Genomic DNA, 22,918 nt, shown 5'->3' with positions numbered 1-22,918 from the left:
TAATTCTTTTTTTTTTTTTTTTTTTTTTTTCTTTCTTTGCTTTTCTTTCTTCTCTTTCTTTCAGCCTGTCATAATGTGAGATTACTGTGACGGGGTACATGTCTGGTCAGAATGGCGTGAAGTCACACTGTAGTTCAGCTCTGACGGTCTGGGTGCGACGCAGAATATCGGTATGGGGGGTCTGGCGGTACTGTTGCCATGTAAATGTCTTTGTCCTCTGCTGTGCACACCAGAGGTGCACTTATATTTTTGAGAAGTAAATAATATTTGCAATTCTTGCTGATGTGGGTAAAACTTTCACTTAAAAGAACGTTACCTTAACTCTGGAGAGTACTAGATGAACTTTTTACTCCATTTCTAGTCTGTTCTCAGATTATCTAACTGTCTGCTGACATAAAATTTAGAAAGTAAATAAGAGGAGGGTCATGAATGTTAATAAGCTATTGAAGCTTTATTAATATGCTATTATACTTTATAAAGTCCATTCAAAAATAGGGTTGCACAGGACAGAGAAATCCCATTTTCTGACTGATCTCCTGATTGACTCGCTTCTTTGTCAGTGTCCTCCATCTCCTGTGCTCTACCTCTCCTCTTTCTTCCTTAAACCGTCCAAGAATCTCTTTCTCCTTGGCCTGAGGGTGCGACTGGCTGTTGGTGCCAGTTCCACGGACAGCAAATGGGAGCTGTAATTATCATTGCTCCACCACTGTCCTGTCAGTGTGCTCGCCAGCAAAACAAGAGGGGAGCCTTTGGAAGTCCTGATCAAAAGCTTTGGCCTTTGATCATGAAGCAAAAGGAAAAACCTAAACACTGTGCAAAATCAACAAGGAATGTCCCAAAGAGAAAGACCTCAGGAGAATGCAAATGACAGCCATCCAGAACGCATCCTCAGCTCCTCCTCTGCAGTGACGTGCTGATGTCACTAACACAGGTGTTTGGGCTGTGTTTGATCTAACCCGCATAAGCAGAGGACTGAGGGAGTGAGTCACGCACTGATGTTGTTGCACAAGTATCTAAAGACAGCACATGGTAAGCTGCACAGCAGGTAATGTGTTCATGTTTTTGGAAAGGCCTCAGAAGGTTCACATTTTGAATTTGATGGAAATATCTGTATACTTATATCATAGTAGGGTATGTCTTCACATCAGTAAAAACATAAAAAATAGATGGGATTCTGCATGACCCAACACAATTAATGTTCATAGAGAAGGTAACTTTGTAGGCAACAAAATAAATTTGCAGCTGACTGACAGAAAAAAGTAATAATAGAAGCCCATTTTGAGGGCCTCAGCCAAAATCTACAGGGGCACAAGTCATGCTGCTTCAGCGACAACAAACCACAGCCTCTAGAACCTTTGAAACCCTGTGTGGTCATTTTCTCTCACAGTGACTGAAAAGAACTGTGGTGGGTGGGAAAGAGAAAAAAAAAAGAGCCCTTCTTAATACCAAAGTAATTCTATGATACACTATGAACTAGAATAATAGTTATGATGCACTTGAACAGCACTATGAGAGTCACAAGAGTGCTGAACTGTGACTCATGAGCTAGGCAGTCACTAAGTGAACTGTAAGAGAGTCCTTTGAATGAGCTCTTTGGTTGGTGAGGACAGAAGCCTGGGACCCCGACATTGGGTAACATCCAGTGCAGGAACTCCGTAGTTCGGGGCAAAGGGTAATTACAAAGCAGGATTCTCAGAGTCGCTGAAACGAGGGAAACAGGAGTTAGAATGAATTCTAGACACTGATCTAGAGTGAAAGTGGCAATTTGCAAACAGTCTTACTTTTGGCAGGTGCGGGCGAAGCATAGAGGGGTAGGTGCTCCGGGTGAGGAGTGAAGGAAGTCCAGTACACAGATTGTCAGTGAACAGGGCAGGTAGGTAGGCAGGTGAGCAAAGTGGTGAAACTGCGAGCAGCAGTGACTGAACAAGGCAGTTTATGGCAGTGTGGAAACAGACGTCTGAAGGATTACTGAGAGTAGAGAAAACAAGGTTAGTACAAGAATAACTATGAAAGACTCTTTAACTATGACGGCCTTCACTAACAACAAGGGTTAGCAGATGATCTAGCGAGTAGGGGTTGTCATTAAACCCCCACAGTCTATTTACTCACAGGCAGTGGAGGTTTTTGATATAGGCGACATAAGCCGTTTCCCCATGCGGCATCATGGGCATCAGCAAAAAAAGTTGCTCTCACCTGTGCTGCCCCGACATCATGGCAATCATTTGTCATTGTATTGAGGAGGGTAGGCTACTTCCAAATAGAGAATTTCATTCATAATGTTGTAAATCAAAGCCCATTATGTATTGATTATTTTTTCCTGGGTTGTGCAAAATCAGAGAAAAACAACCCTATACAAACCGAACCTGTGCACTAAGGTGTAGGTGTGCTAGGTTATGTTGTGGTGATTCTCGGGTTGGTGGATGGGTGTTGATATTGGAGTTTGAAATTAAAACCAATGAAAGATGATCAAGAAAAGGTTAAAGCAATCAGCTCAGTTTAAAAAAAAGAGAAAAGAAGAGGAGGAGAAAACAAGCAAAGGTTAAGGTAGCAGATGTGCCATTGGATAATAGTAGGTCATGTATCCTGAAACAATCAGAATCAGAATACTTTAATCCCTAAGGAAATTATTTGGGTTACAGTTGTCACAAAAATAAAATTTTAAAACAGTAACAGTGGCAGACTAAACTATTTAAACAATACATTACAGATTTTACAAATTTAAGAAATAGCACAAATATATGCAACTCACTCAATTATAAATATCAAGAATTAGCAGATGTGATTTTCAATGAATATCAAGAAAATTGACAAGAATATTACAGAGTAGAAAAGAGCATCTGTGTAAAAAGGGTGTAACTATTGCAGTGTTTACAGTGTATTAGATGGAGGACACAGGAATGATTTCCTGTGTCGTTCAGTGGTGCTTTTTTGGAAACCTCAGTCTCTCACTGAATTTGCTCCTGTGACTAGCCAGCATGTCATGGAGTGGGTGGGAGATATTATTCAGCAGTGTCTCTATCTTGGACAACATCTGCCTCTCAGACACCACCCCAAGGGAGTCCACACACACACGCACACACATTCCCCACTCGCCCCTGTGGGTGGTCTATCCTTCAAGCTCGGTTCCTCTACCAGAGGAAGTCCTACAGGATCTTAGCTCGGTAATTCGGGACTTCCAGGCCGTATTTGGCACAGATGTTTCTGTATACTATGCCGGCCGGTTATGGCGTTCCTTTTATGCTCTGCTAGCATCTTACACACAGCTGTTATGTGCTGGATTGTCTCAGGGGCATCTTTACACAGCCTGCACCTGGGGTCTTGCCTGGTGTGATAGACCCCAGCCTCTATGGATCTTGTGCTCAGAGCTTGTTCCTGTGCTGCCATGATTAGTGCCTCTGTGCTGTCTTTCAGTCTGGCTTTGTCCAGCCACTGGTACAATTTCTGGATATCAGCCACCTCCGCTATCTGCAGTTGGAACATACCGTGTAGGGGCCTGTGCTTCCATGATGGTGCCTCCTCTTACTCCTCATTCTTGGTTTTCTGCTGCCTGAGGTATTCACTGAGCACGCGGGCAGTTGGGGCCATCTTACTGATGTATTCGTGGATGTTCGTTGTCTCATCCTGGAACATGGTGCTGACACTCACCAGTCCCCGGCCTCCTTCCTTCCGCTTAGCGTACAGCCTCAGGGTGCTGGACTTGTGGTGAAACATCAAGACAAGCCACTGAAATCCTTGTTTTGATGTCAGTGGCTTCTGTCTCCTCCTTTGGCCACCTTATTACCCCAGCAGAGTACCTGATCACGGGCTGATAGCCCAGATCTTGTCCTTACCGTTCTGCAGACTCCTCAGGACTTGCCTGACCCTCTGCAGGTACTTGGTGGTTGCAGCTTTTCTAGCGACCTCTTCATGGTTTCCATTTGCCTGCGGGATCCCCAGGTACTTGTAGCTGTTCTCTATGTCTGCAATGTTGCCTTCTGGTAGTTCAATCCCCTCAGTTCTGACTACCTTCCCTCTCTTTGTTACCATCCGACTACACTTCTCCAGTCCAAATGACATTCCAATGTCATTGCTGTATAGCCTGGTAGTGTGGATTAGTGAATCGATGTCTCGTTCACTCTTGGCATACAGCTTGATGTCATCCATGTACAGGAGGTGGCTGACAACTGCTCCATTCCATAGCCAGTCTTGTCAATGATCTCACTGAGGGGGTTCAGGCCTATGCAGAACAGCAGTGGGGACAGAGCATCTCCTTGGTAGATCCCGCACTTGATGGTGACTTGTGCTATGGGCTTGAAGTTGGCCTCTAGTGTTGTACGCCACATCCCCATTGAGTTCCTGATGAAGACTCTTAGGGTCCTGTTGTCTTATGGCTGTAGAATCAAGATGGCGCCGATGTGTATGGCTTGCCGTCTGTTCCTCCACGTTTCTGTTTTAATGTTTTTATTTTGTTATAATATCGACTCCCTGCTGGTCTATGATCGCCAAGTTTTACTTGATCTCCGACTATCTCCCAATACGCCGGTGTGTAGACTGGGAAATGCACACAAAATACCGCCTCCACTCCTGTCGTTGGTTCCTACTCACCTGCTCCGTGTACCTGTGCCGTCTCCGCGGAAGCGGGGCCGCCATCGCGGCAAAAGGAGTAGGAGATTGGTGAAACTGAAGGTCTGGCGGCGTTTGGTTGTGCTGTCCCTGGCGTTGCCTGTCGTGCCCCTTTTCCCTGGCATCTTCGTAGGCCGTCCTATGCGTGTCTGGTGCCGCTCGCTGGCTCTGGGCTGTTCCCGCCCGGCCGCTCCCTGCCTCCCTGTCCACGGCGGCGCAGAGTGAGTATGCAAAACCTGCGTTACGTTGCGCGAGCTTCAAAGTCTAGTGACTATTCAACTCCGGCCAAATTTGGCCTGGTAAACGCCAGATCGGTATCAAATAAGACTTTTATCCTTAAGGAATATTTTTTGTCACACTACTTGGACTTTCTCTGCTTAACTGAGACGTGGATAACTGCTGGTGATTCCAGCGCCTTTGCAGAACTTTTGCCTTCGGACTGCTGCTATTTTAATGTCCCACGCAGATCTGGTCGAGGTGGAGGAGTAGCTACTATCTTCAGAGATCACTACAAGTGCAAGCAGGTTTCATTGGAATTTTATTTTTCCAGTTTTGAACTGTTACTGTTTGAAATAGCCTGTTCTCCCCCTGTACTGTGCACAATAATATACAGGGCCCCAAAATACAGTAAAGACTTTATAAAGGAATTTGCTGCATTTCTAACTGAAGTCACGATAAAATATGACTCCTTTCTTATTGTTGGGGATTTTAATATTCATGTGTGCTGTCCAGATAAGCCCATGGTTAAAGACTTTTTGAATCTTACTGATTCTTTTAATTTAGTTCGATGTGTGTCTGCACCCACGCAACAGTGTGGCCACACTCTCGATCTGGTTTTAGCCCACTTACTGCCTGTTTTTAATCTGAAAGCCTCCGATCCTGTTTTCTCTGATCATATGCCGGTTCTGTTTGACATCTCTTTATCTAGAAATGAATTCAGGGGGCTTGTCCCTGCAAAGACATCTCGTTTGTTAAATTCTTCCACGGCAGCACGGTTCTCCACCTACTATAAGCAGTTCTCCATTCCTGAGACACTCCAATATGTAGAGGAACTCAGTTTTTGGTTTCATACCACTTGTCAGACTGTCTTGGATATTGTTGCCCCTCTAAAAATTAAGCATCCTAAGACAAAGCTTGAACCCTGGTTGAACGATGAAACCCGTGCTGCGAGGCGTGTCGTAGGGCTGAGCGGAGATGGAAAAAAGATAACTTACAGGTCTCTTTACAAAGTTTAAGAGAGTGCTGGGCCTTATATCAGCTTACAATAAAACAAGCAAAGCGGAAACACTTTGCAAACATTATTATGGTGAATTATCAGAAACCACACATATTGTTTAAGTCAATTGAGACTATTTTAAGCCCTCCCTCTGCTCTTAGTTTTGAGCCTTCACTTGAAATGTGTGAAAGGTTTCTGCACTTCTTTATAAACAAGGTAGCCTCGGCTAGGGCGCAGATTATTTTGCCCACATCTGACCCCTCTGATCTTCCAGTTTGCTCAGCTGTCTTTCAACAGTTTGAGTCGGTTACTCTTGCTCAGCTACAGGAGGTGGTGGATCATTTAAAGCCTGTAGGCTCACCTTATGATCCTATCCCTCCCCTTTTTCTGAAAGAAGTTTTTTCTACCTTAGGTCCAACTATTTTAACCATTTTAAATAGCAGCCTTACTTCAGGTGTGGTTCCAAAGAATTTCAAAGATGCAATTGTGCAACCACTTCTTAAGAAACCTGGGCTAGATACAAACGCTGTTGAGAACTTTAGACCAATATCTAAGCTGCCCTTTTTATCTAAAGTCTTGGAAAAAATTGTATATGACCAATTGATCTCATACTTGAATGCACAAAATGTTCAGGAGATTTTTCAATCTGGTTTTAAAGCAATGCATAGCACTGAATCAGCACTTTTAAGAATTTTTAATGATATATTTTTATCATGTGATTCTGGTGAAAGTGTCATTCTTATTTTACTCGATTTAACTGCTGCATTTGACACTGTAGACCATGAAATTTTAATCTCACGTTTGGAGCAGTGTGTCGGTAAAACAGGTGTGGCTCTGAAATGGTTCAGGTCTTACTTAACAAACCGAACCTTTTCAGTTCGCTTAGGAAACTGTGAGTCCTCCCGAGCTCCGTTGTCTCATGGAGTACCACAGGGTTCCATTCTGGGCCCTATCCTGTTTTCACTTTATTTACTTCCATTGGGCTCAATTTTTAGAAAACACAGACTCTCGTTTCACTGTTAAGCAGATGACTGCCAGATTTATGTTCCTCTTAAAAAGAAAGATGGGTCGTCTGTAAATCGTTTACAAACATGTCTGGAGGACGTCAAGTCGTGGTTGGCGCTAAACTTTCTTTGTTTTAATGATTCTAAAACTGAAGTAATGGTGTTCAGACCTGCCTCCACTGCTGTTCCGTGTGTTGATTTGCAATCCCTGAAATCATTCTGTAAACCAGAGATTGTTAATCTGGGTTTTAAAATGGATCCTGAGCTTAAGCTTGAAAGCCAGATCGGGTTGGTTGTAAGGTCTAGTTTCTTTCATCTGAGGCAACTGGCCAAAATTAAGCACTTTCTTACGAGACAGCAATTTGAAACAGTAATTCACGCTTTTGTAACCGTTCGGCTGGATTACTGTAATTCTCTTTATTTTGGGGTGAGCCGATCTTCTGTTTTTCGACTGCAGTTAGTCCAGAATGCTGCTGCACGCCTTTTAACTGGCACTCGTAGATACGAGCATATCACCCCAGTTTTATATTCACTTCATTGGCTGCCCGTGCATTTTAGGATCCATTTTAAGCTGCTTTTATTTGTTTTTAAATGTTTGTCAAATGCTGCCCCTGTGTACCTCTCTGAGCTTCTTCATCCATACATACCTTCCCGGTCCCTCAGGTCGGCAGACCAGCTCCTCCTGAGCGTGCCCAGGACTAATCGTAAGCTCAGAGGGGATCGGGCGTTTGCTGTGGCAGCACCAAAATTGTGGAATGAGTTGCCTTTACATGTTAGACAGGCACCTTCCTTATCTGTTTTTAAATCACGTCTTAAAACATATTTATTTACCTTGGCTTTTAGCACAGCAGGACTTGTTGATGTCTCTTAATACGTTTCTTATTGATCACATTATTTTTAATTGTAAGATATTTTATATGTAATTTAAACTGTTTCCTCTCTGTTTTATATTTGTAGCACTTTGGTCAACATAGTTGGATGTAAAGTGCGTTATAAATAAAGATGCTATGCTATGCTATGCTGTTGATCTTATATAGTTCTTGGCATTCCAGGATCCAGGAGTGGGGCATCGAGTCACAGGCCTTCTTGTAATTAATCCAGGCAGTGCACAGGTTGGTCAGTCTGGTCTTGCAGTCTCAGCTGACTGCTCTGTGTACCAGCAGCTGGTGTTTTGCACCTCTGGTATTTTTGCCCATCCCTTTCTGTGCCCCACTCATGTGTTGACCCATGTGCCTCCTGATCCTTGAGAATCCCCAGAAGGGATCTGGATCCTTGAGGATCAGGACTGTCCGGCCTTCGGTTATTGTCTCTCATCAACTAGCAGCTGGTTCATTTCTGCTGCCAGGCACTCGTGGAGTGCAGTCAGCTTCTTCAGCCAGTAGGCATGAACCCTGTCGGCGTCTGGTGCTGTCCAACTCTTCATACTGGAGACCCTTACTTCAATGCCACTGTGATGGTTACTGGACCCTGTTCAGGGTCTGCCCTCAGATCCACTAGCCACTGAGCATTGCTGTTATGGGTTGCATCCTTCTCCCATATGCTCTTCCAGTATTGCTCCGTCTCTAGCCTTGCTGTTCTCATATTATTCCCCTGCCACTGAGACTACACCTTGGCTTGGATGTTTATTCTCCTGCCTTCAATCTTTCTAGTGTACATCTTCAAGCGGCTGGCCAAGGCTATGAGTCTTTGCTTGGCAGTTTCCAAGGCCTCAGGTGTGAACAGCTTGCTATATTTCTTAGGCACCTTCATCATCGCACCTTTCTGGATCTCCGACAGTTGGCTAACCTCCCTCCATGCTACCTTGATCTTAGCCTCTAGCCTCCTTCTCCATGGAGGGTACTGCCCCTTGTGGCTATTCAACTTGTAGCCAAGCATCTGATCACCGCTGCCATGGTGTAGATCAGCTTATTAGTCTCGGTAATGGTGGCTGCAGGTATCGTCCGTAGTGCTGAATTAACATCATCTAGCAGACCCTTGTCAGGGTGCCCGGTTCCTCAACACCTGAAGCGGACGTTGTTGATACGGGCGATGTCCGAGCCGGCATGCCTTCATATTTCTTTGTGTCACACATGTGTCACACACACATATATATATATATATATATATATATATATATACATATATATATATATATATATATATATACATATATATATATATATATATATATATATATATATATATATGTATATGTGTGTGTGTGTGTGTGTGTGTGTGTGTGTGTGTGAGTGTGGAGAGAGAGAGCGAGAAAGCATGCATAGTATGCAAATTGCTAACAAAAGCCATTACAATTCATCATAGGAGACAAATCAATCAACAATGGCTAATTAAAATTGTGCTGAACACAGTCCAAAAGCTTTAATCCGCCCAGAGGTGGAATCACCGGCACTATGGAAAAATCCAGCACTCTCCTGGACCATGACACCTTTAGGAAACTCAGCATTAATGTCACAATATTAGACAGTTGGGTTCCTCGTACCTGACCCTTTGATCAAAACTTGACCTTTTTCAATATTAATACATCTGCTTTTGATAATGTGTGAGTGAATGTATCAATGTGTAATTCTTAGTAAATTGGTAATCATTTTATACAAAGATTTATTTATGTATCTTTTTGGCATATCAAAGGACACTAAGTAAGAAATATCAGTCATTATCAGTCACAAAGTCCCACCCCTTCAGAACCTTTTTTTCCCAAAAGGGAAATGCTTGTGGTCTCACTGTTACTTGTTCACATTCTAAGCTGCAGATTTCATCAGATACAAACTCTCTGCCAAAGATGAGGGATTTTCTGACTAATTTTCCCTTTAGGGCTTTCAGCATTTTTGTTACCATCGTTGGCAGTTTTACTTACAATATTTTACTTGAGCGTGATATACAATGCACGTGCAAAAATGTAGCTCTAGACTGCTACCCATACATGCTCATACCATTTTGCATTATATTTTTCTTAATACTTTCGACAGACAAGACATTACAGAGGATCTGCAACTATACATGTGTGTGTGAATCATGCCTGCCACGTTTCAGGACACAGTTATGTGGCGTTTTCTGGAGTCAAATTTTCAAGGCATTTTGTGTTGGTGTGCTATGGGTCGTGTCTGTGCTCGTTGATGGAGACTGGTATGTTTGCTGTGAGAGGAAAGCACAGAAATCACAGTTAGCCTGCAAAGATAAAACCAACATCACAGCTGAGGAAAATGTGATGATCAATTCTCTGAAAAACACATCAAGGGTGAGTTTTTCCTTTTGTTGTTGTTGTTTTTTCTCTCATCTGCAGCATTTAATTTTGTTTTGTGTTATTCTAACTGATCTTTGATAATTCCTTTTCAGCTTATTGGATTCTCGGTGCTCCTTGGTATTGTTTTTCTGGTGGCCCTGAAGTCCCTGTGTTGTGATTGCCGTAAATGCTGTGATTGCTGTAAATGCTATGATTTCTGTAAATGCTGTTGTAGCAGAAGAGCTGTTTATGACGGAGTGATCTTGGAACAGGCAGAAGAGGTACTGAAAGAGACTTTAAGAGAAGCTGCAAAAGAACAGTTGACCAAACGCATCTTTGAGAAAATAGATGGAAATTCAGATGAAGCGGAACCTGCAGTGGAACCTGGAATGCAAAATAAAGATAAATGGATAAAAGATCTTAGAAATATCGCTGTAGAAATGATTGAAGGCTCAGAAAAACCAGTGCTTTCTAAACAACAAAAAAAACAGTGGAATGACCTACAGGAGGTTCCACAGGCACAGGGGGAGCAGCAAGTTGAAGATGACTGACTGTTTCTGACCTGACGAGTCTGCTGCAAAAGAAAAAAAATAAAAAAGTGAAAATCCAAAAAAACACAATTTGGATGTTTTGAATGGTTTGCTGAAATCAACTTAAAAATTTCAAGCTCATTGACAAAAATCTATCTTTTCCCTTTGAATGAGTTACTTTTCCTTTCCACTCCTGTACAGACTCACATCAACTGCATCTATCTATCTATCTATCTATCTATCTATCTATATATATATATATATATACAAATATATACACACATATATACACATATATACAAATCCTACAAATAAGGAGTAAGAAATGAAAGAAAGGAAAAGTATTGCTTGATACTTTTGGATCTGCCTATTTTTGTATCTACTTTACAGCCACATAGGGGTACGCTGCCATCTTGTGGCACTGCTCTAAAAAAGTATTTTTTGGTCCGTTCTTTACTTGTACTGTATTTCGTTACCCTGTATTTATACATGTGTAATGACAATAAAGTTGAATCCCAATCCTAAATGTTGCAGATATTTAAATTTTAAGTTAAAGAAGCAAAAATTTCAAAATGGCATTATTGTCTTTATCCAAGCATGGCATGAATTTGGTTAGGCTCCTGTCGAGCATGTGGAGCCAATGATGCTCTTCTTTGTTTGATTTTTATGGTATTTTCTAATTTTTTTTTCTATTTCATTTTCATTTTATTATTCCATTAACCCTTAGCTGCCTCCATAATAAAACTCAGATTTGAACTAAACAGAATCTTTGTTATTTTGACCACACATAAGCCCTTTGATCTCCTATATTTGAAATGTCAAATGCTTGTAAAGAGTTCATGTTGGTGTCCCAACTTCTGAAAAAAAAAGCCATAAAAACAATTTTATTCTCACAACAAAAGGTACGTCACTTCCACCAGCTTTGGATGTTATCAGTCCATTCAATGGGCGTTATTTGCAGAAAGGCCCATAGATATGGACCAGTAGAGCCTTCTACAGAGGAGGATCACTAACAGGAGCATGGAAAGACTCTAGAATCCACTCTCGGTGGACTCTGGTGGATAAGGCAGCGTTTACAGGTAAGGCCTTTTAAATGGTCAGCATTTATAGAGTGAGGATAAAAAGTCAGCAAGTGTCATCAATGTTAATGGCAGCTTCAGGTGGGTTTTGATTAAGCTTTTCACTGTAGTCTTCGCGTCTTCTCCAGCGGCTTCTGGAATACCAGAAAATACTGTACAAGATTGTCACGCATGCCACGAGCTTGTAGATCAATAACTGTCTCTTTTATTTTTTTTATTTTCTCTATTTAGCTGGGTAACATTGTCTGTGAAACATTTCACTGACTCCCTTAGCGTGGCATTTTCAGCAGCGAGCGTTTCCACCTGCTGCTGGCTGTACTCCAGGGATTCTCGCAAGGATTTAAATTCCCGGTGAAGAATCTCCACCAAGGACAGCTTTGCATCGAAACTGGACAATCGTTTGTCGATTGACTCCAGTATGTCGGCAATATCTTTACCGGCTGGCGATGTTGTGCCGGGAGAATCTGCCGGGCGACATCTTTTGGATGACGGCATCTCAGATTTGGCCGGGGAAGATGCACTCTGAGCCTTCTTCATTACGAGATCCTGGAAGCACTGATCAATGTGTCAGGGTCCTGGGTCTGAGTGACCCTGGACCCTGAGCAGTTATGGACTTGTCTTGTATTGCATGTATATTTGGTGTTGCTGTCCCTCTTCTCCCTGTTTGCGGATGTGTGTATGTGTTTCTGCAGGCGCCTTCAGGCCTGGTGGGTGTGGCTCTGCTGGCGGACTGGCCACACCCGAAGCTCCTGCCACACACCTGCTGTCATTCAGGGCTCGTGGGGGAACTATTTAGGAGAGTGTTGGAGCTCCCACCGGCGCGGGATCATTACGTTAGACTCCCAAGTCAGTGTGTGTGTTTAGGAAGTGCAGACCGTGTGTGTGTGCCCGCGGGGGTCAGTGTTTAACGGCCGCCTCTATTGTTTTCCTACAGGAGGAACGTGGAGAGGAAGGGCAGCACGCACAGGGTGTGCAGAAACTCTACAGCGGGGAGCACGAACACAGACGTCTGAGTGGGAGACACTCACGGGAGTCTTGGGGAGCAACAGGGATGAATGGTGCATTTATTGTTAACTTCACTTTAAATAAATCTGTCTTTATTCAGAGCTCCGCGGCTGGGTCCTCCTTTCCCTGACACCTGAGCTACAGGGGTGGCTGTAGCTCAGGTGTCAGAGCAGGTCAGCCACTAATCAGAAGGTGGTTCGATCCCAGGCTGCCTCCTGGCTGCATGCCAAATATCCTTGGGCAAGATACTAACCCATGTTGCCTACTGGTGATGGTCAGAGGTGGCCAGTGCACCACCGAGCCAGTCCATCCTGGACTTTCTGCTTTCTACCCTCCACTTCCACTCTCCTACTCAGGCTGCTCACTGGCCCGGGCAGCCGGTGGATTCACAGCCTGACACGCCGGCCCCGACGTCTACACGCCGCCTGCGCTCCTCATCACAGCCGGATTCCTGGACATCTCAAGAGCCGGCTGGGGTGAGTAATAAGGACAATTTTTCGTTTTCCTCACCATCTTTGTCTGTGTCTGCAGTGGATGATAACGCTGCTTTTAACCAGCCGTTAACGCAGGCAGCGTTACCTCAGTCAGAGGTCTCCACACCACTCGCGGCTTCACCATCTGCCGTGGCTGTATCACCGTTCTCTCATCTGCCTGCAGCCGCCATTCTGCCATCATCTTCACCACCTGCTACGTCGCTACCCGGACCTGCTCAGCCTGGAGCTCAGCGAGCCGAGGCCAGAGCCTCCGCCGGAGGTGGAGCTCAGCGAGCCGGAGCAGGAGCTCAGCGAGCGGGAGGAGCCTGCACCGCCACCAGAGGAGCTCAGCGAGCAGGAGGAGTCCGCGCTGCCCGCGCAAGACCTCGGAGAGCTGGAGGGGCCAGCACGTCCGCGACCCGCCCGGCCAGCACGTCCACGAACGGCACGTCCGCAACCAGCACATCGTAGATCAGGTGCCACATCTCGTGGTCGCTCGTCGGAGCTACGCCGCAGGCCGCTGGAGGAGCAGCGCCGCCACTGGACCCGGGGCAGGCCGCCGGAGATGCAGCGCCGCCACCGCCACTGGACCCGGGGCACACTGTAAAATCTAATTAGTTCACAGAACTCAAAACTATGTAAACTCGTTGCCTCAAAAAAAAAAAGTAAAGCTTACTTAAGATGACTGTTAGGACAACTTATTCATTGCAAGTCTGCAGTATTAAGAATAACTTGATATTTCCAACTGTACAATACTAATTGTTTACCTACTGACAAACATTTCAAGTTCAACTAAATGAAAAAAACAATTTGTGGTAATCTGAATATGATTAAAAATAATTAACTACACTTTTTGTAATGATGTTAAAATCAGCCCAACTTTTATTTTCAAACACAACATAAGTTGTGTATGTTTGGACTGGGGGGGGGCAAGTACAGGCCATTTCACTGCAGGGCAACCTGCATGTAAATGGCCTGTATTTGTATACCGCTTTACTAGTCCCTAAAGACCACAAAGCGCTTTACACATCCAGGCTATGTCCACACAAACCAGGTATTTTTGAAAACGCAGATTTTTCTATGCGTTTGCACCTCTCGTCCACACGTAAACGGCGTTTTTGGTCACTGAAAACGGAGATTTTTAAAAACTCCAGCCAGGGTGGATATTTTTAAAAACTCAGATTTTGCATTTACGTGTGGACAGAAAAATGGAGAAAATGCGGAAAACGCAGTGTCAAAGGTGTGCGCATTTTTTGACGTCACACTGTGCGCCACGTTATTGCTTCGGTGAAATGAATTTCTAGAATACTGTTACTGTTAATTCTACTCTCTGCAGTGTTTAAATGCTTACATATACACACAGTTACTGTCCCTCCACACATACGACTCGGTTCTGCTTCTATGCCCCAGCTTTGTTTACTTTTTCCCACCGAGGCTTCTAGACTTCTGATTGGCCAACATTTTTGCACGGTTAGGAATCTAGCGCCACCTGTTGCTTTGGCATGTTCATAGCAGCGTTTTCCTTCATTTCTGCCTTTATGTGTGGACGGGATTATTTTTTTAAATGAAAACGGAAAATCTCCGTTTTCAAAAATACCCGTGTACGTGTGGACGTAGCTCCAGTCATCCACACATTCACACACACATTCACACACTGGTGATGGCAAGCTACATTGTAGCCACAGCCACCCTGGGGCGCGCTGACAGAGGCGAGTAAAGCCTTGATTGATTGATTGATTGATTGATTGATTGATTGATATAGGACCACACATGCTTTTTTCCCCAATCGTTGCTCATTTGCCTTCTGCGAGTGCCGTATTGAGCACTAATGTACTTTCTTCAAGATAACCAGGCAGTTTTGATTAAACTGCACGGCAGTCACAGGTAGGTCGCATGTTTGTCCTCCTATCCATTTTCTAGATTTAAGCAGTATAGTAGCTTATTCGTGGTCCTGTCTGTGGAGTGGCCATTTTTTTAATTCCAACTGTTGTGGAGAGGGCAGCAGCACTACTACAGTTCCAAAAGTTCTAAGATCTAAGTTCTAAAAGTTATACTAGGGCTGGGTCTCTGTTTTTTTATTTTTTTATTTATTCAATTTGATTCGAATCGGGAAAATTTGCCTCAGGCAGTCAGAAATATTATAATTCTGATCACTTATCAGCAGAGATGGGCAGTAACGCGTTACTGTAATCTGATTACTTTTTTCAGGTAACGAGTAAAGTAAGGGATTACTATTGCAAAAACGGTAATTAGATTACCGTTACTTTCCCGTAGGAACGCTGCGTTACTGCGTTACTAAAACCGTGATTTTTTAGCAAAAATGTCTCATGACAGTGACGTAAGCGAGGGCAACGTTCGTGACAACAGCTGTGTGCAGATCAACAATGGATCATATATCGATTGTGGGAGAGAGTATGAGCGTGCAGCGTTTAAAGCGTGGAAGTACTGACCTTACTTTGAGTTTGATTCCATAAAAAGTGACAAAAACATTAGTGTCCGCTGTGCGTGGGAAGAAAACTTCTTTTTACAGCGAAAAAAACCCCTAAACTTCCAAGCAAGCACCGAATAGCTACGACGTAATGGGAAACTCACAGAGAAACTCGCGGATTCTTCCACTGACCGCGGCACACCTGCACCAGGGTAAACCTCCGCCTACCCCACTCCTGCTTTACAGGTGAAAATAGAGCAACAGGACCGCTGAGTGTTTGATTTTATTTATTTTCTGCTGTGTTTTACTTGCATCTATTTGAAAGACTGAGTGTAAACACAAAAAATATTTTAATTTATGTGCTGGAATGTGCAGACAATAGGTTTAAATTAGGGCTGGGTATCGTCACTGATTTCTAGAATCGATTCAATTCCGATTCACAAGGTCCCGAATCAATTCGATCCACGATTCGATTTAATTCGATTCGATTCGATTTGAATCTGGGAAATTTTGACAGTCAGAAATATTATAATTCAGATCAGTACATTTACATATTTTTGTATCTATTAAAAGGAAGCTGACACACGCAAGACTTTATCACAGGTGTGAGCATCACAGCAGATGCCTTTGTGTCAAAGTAGCTGAAGATAAAACACAGAAAAACATGAAGGTGATTTTCCTGGCCTGGGATTTTATAAAAATAATCTGCAGTACATCAAAAACGAAAGAAAACCATTAATCAACACATGAACATCACCTCTGAAGTTACAGCGGTTTTATTAGAGACACGGCTAAGCGTTTTGCATTTTGCTTAATTTTAAAAAGTTTAAATTTGTTCAGTATTGAACGGCAGAAATTAGGTTTACTTTTCGGAAGAATGTAAAAGGGAAAAAAACCGTCGGCCGACAGCACTGTAAACAACGGTAGACTTGTGCGTAACAAGCAAGCGAATAATGCAGAAAAGAGAGAGAGAGCTGTGCATGAAGTGTGATTTTTATCCTGAAAAGTCAGCAAAAGTCAGAGGGAATTCATGACGATGTTTATGTGAAGCGTAGTTTGGATCTTCTTTTGCTGCTGGTTCGGTCAATATTGTTTGGAGAGAGATAAAACTAACAGTCGTATGATCAGTGCAAAAAGGGCATAAACACACAGCGCAGACCCGCGGATCAGAATCAGCGAGCTGTCGGCTTTCAGCCCCGACCGTCAGCTGAGAAAGGCAACATCTCACTGATTCTGATCCGTCGGCGCTGTGTGTTTACGTCTTTGTGCAGAAGCCGTGTACCTGCTCTCATTTACTGTCTTAACTGTTTGGTGGTTGTTGAAATTTTGTGATCTTTCACCTGAGATTCTGGCATTTCGGGCAAAATAAATTTATATTAAAAAATCGATTCAGGATTTTAATGAATCAATTTTACGTTATCCAAGCCAGAATCGATTTTAATCGATAAATCGATTATAAAAACCCACCCCTATTTTAAATGTTAAACAAATTTCTTCCAGTCAGAGAATGTTGCATATAATTTAATTTTTGCTTGATCCATAAAGTTAAAAGGTTAAAACTAATAAAAATGTTTTAAAAAGAGACTTTTGGATTTGATTACATTTTGTATGATGGATTATGCAGAAAAAGTAGAATTGGGCTGAAAGATCTATCGCTCTATCACCTATTCAGGTTGTAAATCGTGTTTTTAAAAAGTAACTAAGTAACTAAGTAATTAATTACTTTTGAAAATAAGTAATCAGTAGAGTAACGGGATTACTTTTTTGAGGAAGTAATCGGTAATTAGTTACTGATTACTTTTTTCAAGTAACTTGACCAACACTGCTTATCAGTACATATCCATATTTATAGCAATAAAAAGAAAGCTGATACTTGTGAGACTTCATCAGAGGTGTGAGCATCACAGCACATGCCTTTGTGCCTTTATTATCCATTGATTAAAGATCCCTGATCAATGGCCATGAGTGCCATTCAGAGAAATTTGGTTGAATGGCTGCAATCATAGCATTGTAACATAGAGAAAGATGTACCCTTAGGTCCCCTCAGGGAAACCAAATAACCTCTGGCGAAGCGGATGGCACAACACAGAAGAGCTACCTCATCAGGCCAGTGGACACTCTTTCAAGGATGAGGATGTAACATCCTGGACAGGGAGGAACGCTGGTTTGAGTCATGGAGGCCATTTATGTGAAAAGGGAAAGACCATCTCTGAACTGATTGCAGCCATTCCCCAACTCTCTGTGAATGGTACTCATGGCCATTTATCAATGGTCTTGATCAATGATCTTTCATTAATGGTCTTTGATCAGTGGTTATTGATCAATGGTCATGACAATTTGCATATTAATCATCAAGGAGCTGACCTCACAGCCCATTGTTCATTCAGTGGTGCTAGTTTCAGTTATTGTGCAAATGTTTATAAGATTGGGGAAACCTGCAGTCAGCTGAGACTGAAGAAGTTACTTATACATGGCGCAGATTTTTGGGGGGTTTAAAAGCCACAGAGACGCAGTGTTTAGAAAAAAATGCGTCTCAACTATCCCGATACTCCTGCCCCATAAGGGATCACTAAGGGTTTTGTTTAGTCAGCAGTTGTCCTTCTCTCCTGGGTCGGCTGGAGCTTTCTTTAGGTCCAGCTGGGATAACCACATTTACTCAGGGCCATGATGCCACAGTTATGCTTCACAGTATGAGAAACACACATGGAGAATTAGACTAAGACACGCAACTTGCCATGGGAAGACAATAGCATATAGAGCAGACAAAGCCAAGAGACAGAGAGCGAGGGGGGGAACAAAAGTGGCTGACACAAACAAAGAAAACAAACATGAGACAGCAAGCGAACAAAGAGAACTGACTGAGGACTGACTAAGTTAGACAGTAACTAGGAACTAGAACTTAAGTTACAAAACTCAGAGGCAGCAAACATCAGAATCTCATTATTTTGCAAAAAATCACAAAAAGCTTAACAAACTCAAAAATGATGATGACCCAGGACCATGACAGACGTGGGAAGTAAGTAGCAGCTAATGAATAATGTCTGCTGTTCAGCTTTGTTTCATCAGATGCCCCTTAAAACACAAGTTGACAGTTTCCTGGCAGTTTCAAGTGTAATGTAGTGACTTGAATAGATCACAGGGTGACACTCTTGACCTGCGTATACACTGTAAATTCGAGCAATTTGGGGCATTTGTCCCCACAGGACACGGTAGTTTCTCATTTGCGTGGGCGCCATCTTGACTCAGTGTGATTGCTTTGTAAGAAGGTGAGTACTGTTAGTGGCATCCCCCATGAGTTTCGTTTAAAATAAGTATTATACTTTGTAAAATGTCCAGTCAAATTATGTATACATTGAGTGTATTCAGATGTTCATGTACCGTCTGATGAGAGTGTGAGGAGTTTGTAGTTTTATGTTTTGTTTGGAAATATCTGCTGCGATTTTGTGCTATGTTTCCTGTGTTAACAGAGCACTCATTCATGCACAGTAATACAAGACAAAGCATTAGCGCTTCAGCTACAGTTTGCTAGCAGTCTTTTTATGTTCATTTTGTCTCACACGTGCACCTGGACCCAGAGATTGTTGTAAACGTTCCTTAATTACATGATTATGTTTCGAACAATTTGCTTTTTTGTTGCACTTAACTATATTTTAATTTTTAAGCAAAGTGTTTACTGTAATTGCTTTGCAAGGGCCAGCAGCAGAGATGAAGTGGTTTATGCCCTGGTGTCTAAATAAATGGTGCAATGGTGCAATCCCAGCCACAAACTGAAAGCTTGTGTCTGACTGGTCTCTGTGCTGCACACACCAATCCAACACAAAGCAACACAACGCAGAGCTTGGAGCGTAGGAAAGCTGCTGCACTGGTAGGGTTACACAAGGTATTAGAGTTTCACTCAATGTTGTTAAACTGTTTTAAACCCTGATCTCTGCCTCACTACAGTTATGCCTCAGCCTATTGTCCTTATGGTGTAAAGAGTTTACATACTTTGCTGAAAATCCGCTGGAAAGATGCATTTTATTTATCTAAAGCCTAATTGCCCAGACAACTAAAAAACATATGTAATGTAATGTAAATAGAGGCCACTGGAGGTCACTGCTGTATCACTTTTTCTCGGTAACCTCTTGTTAGGTTGATATTCCAGTTATTTTCCTACAGTAGTTCTGTTCAGGCATTTCTTTCTTTCTTTTTAATTTTCTTTTCTTTTTCTTTTTTGCTTCTACATCTACATGATGATAACCTTTGCTTAAGTTCACAGTGATTTCCTGGAGGACATTTTGCCATATTTGTTGTATCAGTGGTGGATGTTCATGTTCAAGTTTAAAGTCTCACTATATAAGCAATGCTTGTGAGTCAAAGCTCAAGAGATCCTAATATGGTCATCTCAGGTGAGCACAGACTCCCCACCCATCTGCTTGTTGTTGTGAATGGTATAATCAGAAGAAAGTTAATTTAAAGGAAACTTGGTCTTAAGGAAGGAGGAGTTAAAACAGCTTATTTTACACAGAGGATGAACTGAGGGGCTGCACCAAGGCCCGATTTAATATTAATAAAGATCATTCTTCTTAAACTGTGTATCATGCTAGAATAAAAATATTGAGGTGGAAATGAACATTATAGAATCGTTTAAAGCTATAATATGTAATGTTGTTGATTAAACATAGTCTTCACAAAATTATATAATTTACATAATTTCCTCTCAAATTAGTAAAGTATTATCCATCCATCCATCCATTTGCTTCCGCTTATCCTTTTCAGGGTCGCGGGGGGCGCTGGAGCCTATCCCAGCTGTCATAGGGCGAGAGGCGGGGTACACCTTGGACAGGTCGCCAGTCTGTCGCAGGGCCAACACACAGGGACAAACAACCATTCGCACTCACATTCATTCGCACATTCACACCTATAGTATAGTAGTAAAGTATTATGATTCTAAAAATTTATAGCCAGGTATGGCTATCAAATAATTCATAGGATCAAAATGTGTGCAATCAAAGAGATGAGTTGTGAAAAACAGAAAGCTGTTAAAGGATAACAATATGAGGTTCAGATAATATTATGGCGTATGCAGGGATTATTAAATCATATACACATTATTGCAGTCTAATACGATCTGCCTCAACAGTAAAAACAGTAACCTGCTTTCAATCATATCGTAGAATAAGCAACCAACAACTGGAGAGCAGAAAGGTCAGGGCTCGCTGTCATCCTACCACATTCTGCTGCACTTACATCCTTACATATCCTCATGCACCATATACAGTCTGCACTCACAGTATTCTCTCGCTGGACCTCCTGCATCAGGTGACGGCCGTGTCGCCCCAACAACCTGGGGTTGTGCAGCAGGCATCATGCATGTTAGCTGCTGGATGGTTTCTATACTGTAGCGCTATCTAGTGGTCATAGTCATATCATGATATCCATGTGCTGTAGAGATTAAAGATCACAAGGGATGGAAGTCACTACAAAATAATCACAACTCCTAATAAAGTAAGGTATTTTACTTATTGTACCTTTAATTGATAGTACCACCCTGGTTTCAGATAACACTGGTTCATTTTAACTCCTGAATATAAGAGACAATACTTACATTACCAGATAATCAATATTCTAAAAATACAAAATTTTCTTTTCTCCTATTACTTCCGGTCTAATCAGCTGCTCTTTCTATTTTCTGCATCCTTTCTGTCTCTCTTTTGTTTCTTCTCTCCATCTTCTCCTCATGTCCCATTATGACACAGATGACAGTATGAGCGCTCCCTGTGTCATTAAGGGAAAGAATTAAAGTATTTTACTTGTGAGCTGAATTGCTTTCCAGCGCTGTGCTGAATTACCATAGAAACTAATGAAACAACTTCACAGGGAGCCGCTGAAGTCAGGAGCGCTGTAGTGCACTCAGACTCCCCTGTCTGAGTCATTCAGTCATTTTTGCCTTTATTGTTCATAAGGGAAATTTGGTTTGCAGACAGGCTTTGGAGGAAAACGCACAGCAGCTAATCGCACAGCATACAGAACATCAGCGAGGTAAACGACGGTGGATAAGAGCAGACGGGGAGAGCAGAGCAATAAGAAGCCACTGATGAAACAGAGAGCCGTTAGAGAGACCTGCGAGGCGGCATCATTGCATGTACAAATGAAGGCGAGTGATTGCAGCGGGACAAACAAGCCCGGAAGTCTTTTACCAAACAACACGCATGTTTTCAGTCTTTACAGAGGAAAGTCTCTGAGGTGAATCTGATCTGAGCTTTTAGGCTATACAAATAAACTTGACCTCTGACCTGCACTCATGCAGGCTGAGACGTATGATGTGGAGACAGGACTGATGAGGACCAACGTGAAAAGAGCTAAAGGGAAACCAAAAATCCAGCATCTCCTGAGATTCTTGCAGGAAGGGATGGAATGAACTCGTATTTGAGTTGTTTGTTTAATATTTCTCTTCTTGGCATCTTATCAAATGAACACTGGCTTAGTTTAACGTCAGCATAACAGGAAAAACCTGAAAAACCACCCGTTACTCTGACTTCAGAGTAAAAATGCTTATTAAAGGTGGCCTCTGCAGACCTGTTACCTTTCTTTTTGTGTACAAAACAAATCTTCGCTGTAGTACAATACAAAGCAACATGTTAGAGTACTCAGATTACTTTTTTGTTATAAACAGTAGCAAAATCATTAGTGTTCAAAAAATGTGTTGTTTTGTTACTTTTATAAATAAAAGGAAATCCCGTCTGTATGCAGACAGTGTTCGTCAGGAGCTTCAGTGGACCAAGAACAATGCAAGTTTTTTTACACCAGTGAGGCGAACACTACTTCACTATTGAGCTATACTGGACCACCTTGGAAACATGGAAGCAGTGACTGGGGAGCTCAGTATCTCTGCACAGACTGCTACCCCTGTGGCCAAGACCCAGACAGACGCACTAGAAAACCAATGAACAGATGGATGAACGTGGCCTTAGAAAACAATTGTCAGGTCAATAAACTAATACAGGTGTAACACATGACTATTGGTTGACATGAAAACTCAAAACTGTAGCTCCACAGTGCCAAATGAGGCTGGCTCCAAAAGCATGTCAGTCCCCATCGACTGTGTTAAAATATCCAACTTTACAGCATCACAAAGCATATTTACCGCGTGGTACACAAAAGTTTTCCCCTCTATGTCTCTTCCATCTTTGGACTATTTCCTCCTTCGTAATATTTCAGAGTGATATGATTTTTAAAAAAAAATTATTAGTCCATCTGGATAATTGAGTTAGGGGCACAACTGTTTTTCGGTGTTTGACGCAGGTAGCTAGTGTTGATCGGTTTATGTTAGGCCTCATCCACTAGTTCATGTTGGTAAACCTTTTCTACTGTTGGAGCAT

The 22,918-nt window shown here is 42.5% G+C and overlaps 2 protein-coding genes and 1 pseudogene across 2 annotated transcripts; 2 read left to right on the top strand and 1 right to left on the bottom strand.

The window, feature by feature from the left end:
- Positions 1–1,692: 1,692 nt before the first annotated feature.
- Positions 1,693–4,143, bottom strand: LOC147305548 (uncharacterized; annotated as a pseudogene).
- Positions 4,144–9,566: 5,423 nt separating this feature from the next.
- LOC147305547 (uncharacterized) lies at positions 9,567–11,298 on the top strand. The gene is made up of 2 exons (XM_086276207.1): positions 9,567–10,057; positions 10,156–11,298. The coding sequence occupies exons 1-2, from the start codon at positions 9,602–9,604 to the stop codon at positions 10,591–10,593; spliced, it is 894 nt and encodes a 297-aa protein (XP_086132333.1). The 5' UTR covers positions 9,567–9,601; the 3' UTR covers positions 10,594–11,298.
- Positions 11,299–12,097: 799 nt separating this feature from the next.
- On the top strand, positions 12,098–13,747 carry LOC147305546 (uncharacterized). The gene is made up of 7 exons (XM_086278108.1): positions 12,098–12,217; positions 12,344–12,484; positions 12,586–12,658; positions 12,936–13,076; positions 13,188–13,384; positions 13,416–13,617; positions 13,662–13,747. The coding sequence occupies exons 1-7, from the start codon at positions 12,098–12,100 to the stop codon at positions 13,745–13,747; spliced, it is 960 nt and encodes a 319-aa protein (XP_086134234.1).
- Positions 13,748–22,918: the final 9,171 nt, after the last annotated feature.

The sequence above is a fragment of the Aulonocara sp. 'chitande type north' Nkhata Bay genome, linkage group LG20 (genome assembly GCF_057382095.1).
Source record: "Aulonocara sp. 'chitande type north' Nkhata Bay isolate Kocher_YH1m ecotype deep benthic linkage group LG20, A_spYH_male_GT1.1, whole genome shotgun sequence".
NCBI lineage: Eukaryota > Metazoa > Chordata > Actinopteri > Cichliformes > Cichlidae > Aulonocara > Aulonocara sp. 'chitande type north' Nkhata Bay.
The sequence above is the reverse complement of the archived record's forward strand: the minus strand, read 5'-3'. Positions and strand labels throughout refer to the sequence as shown.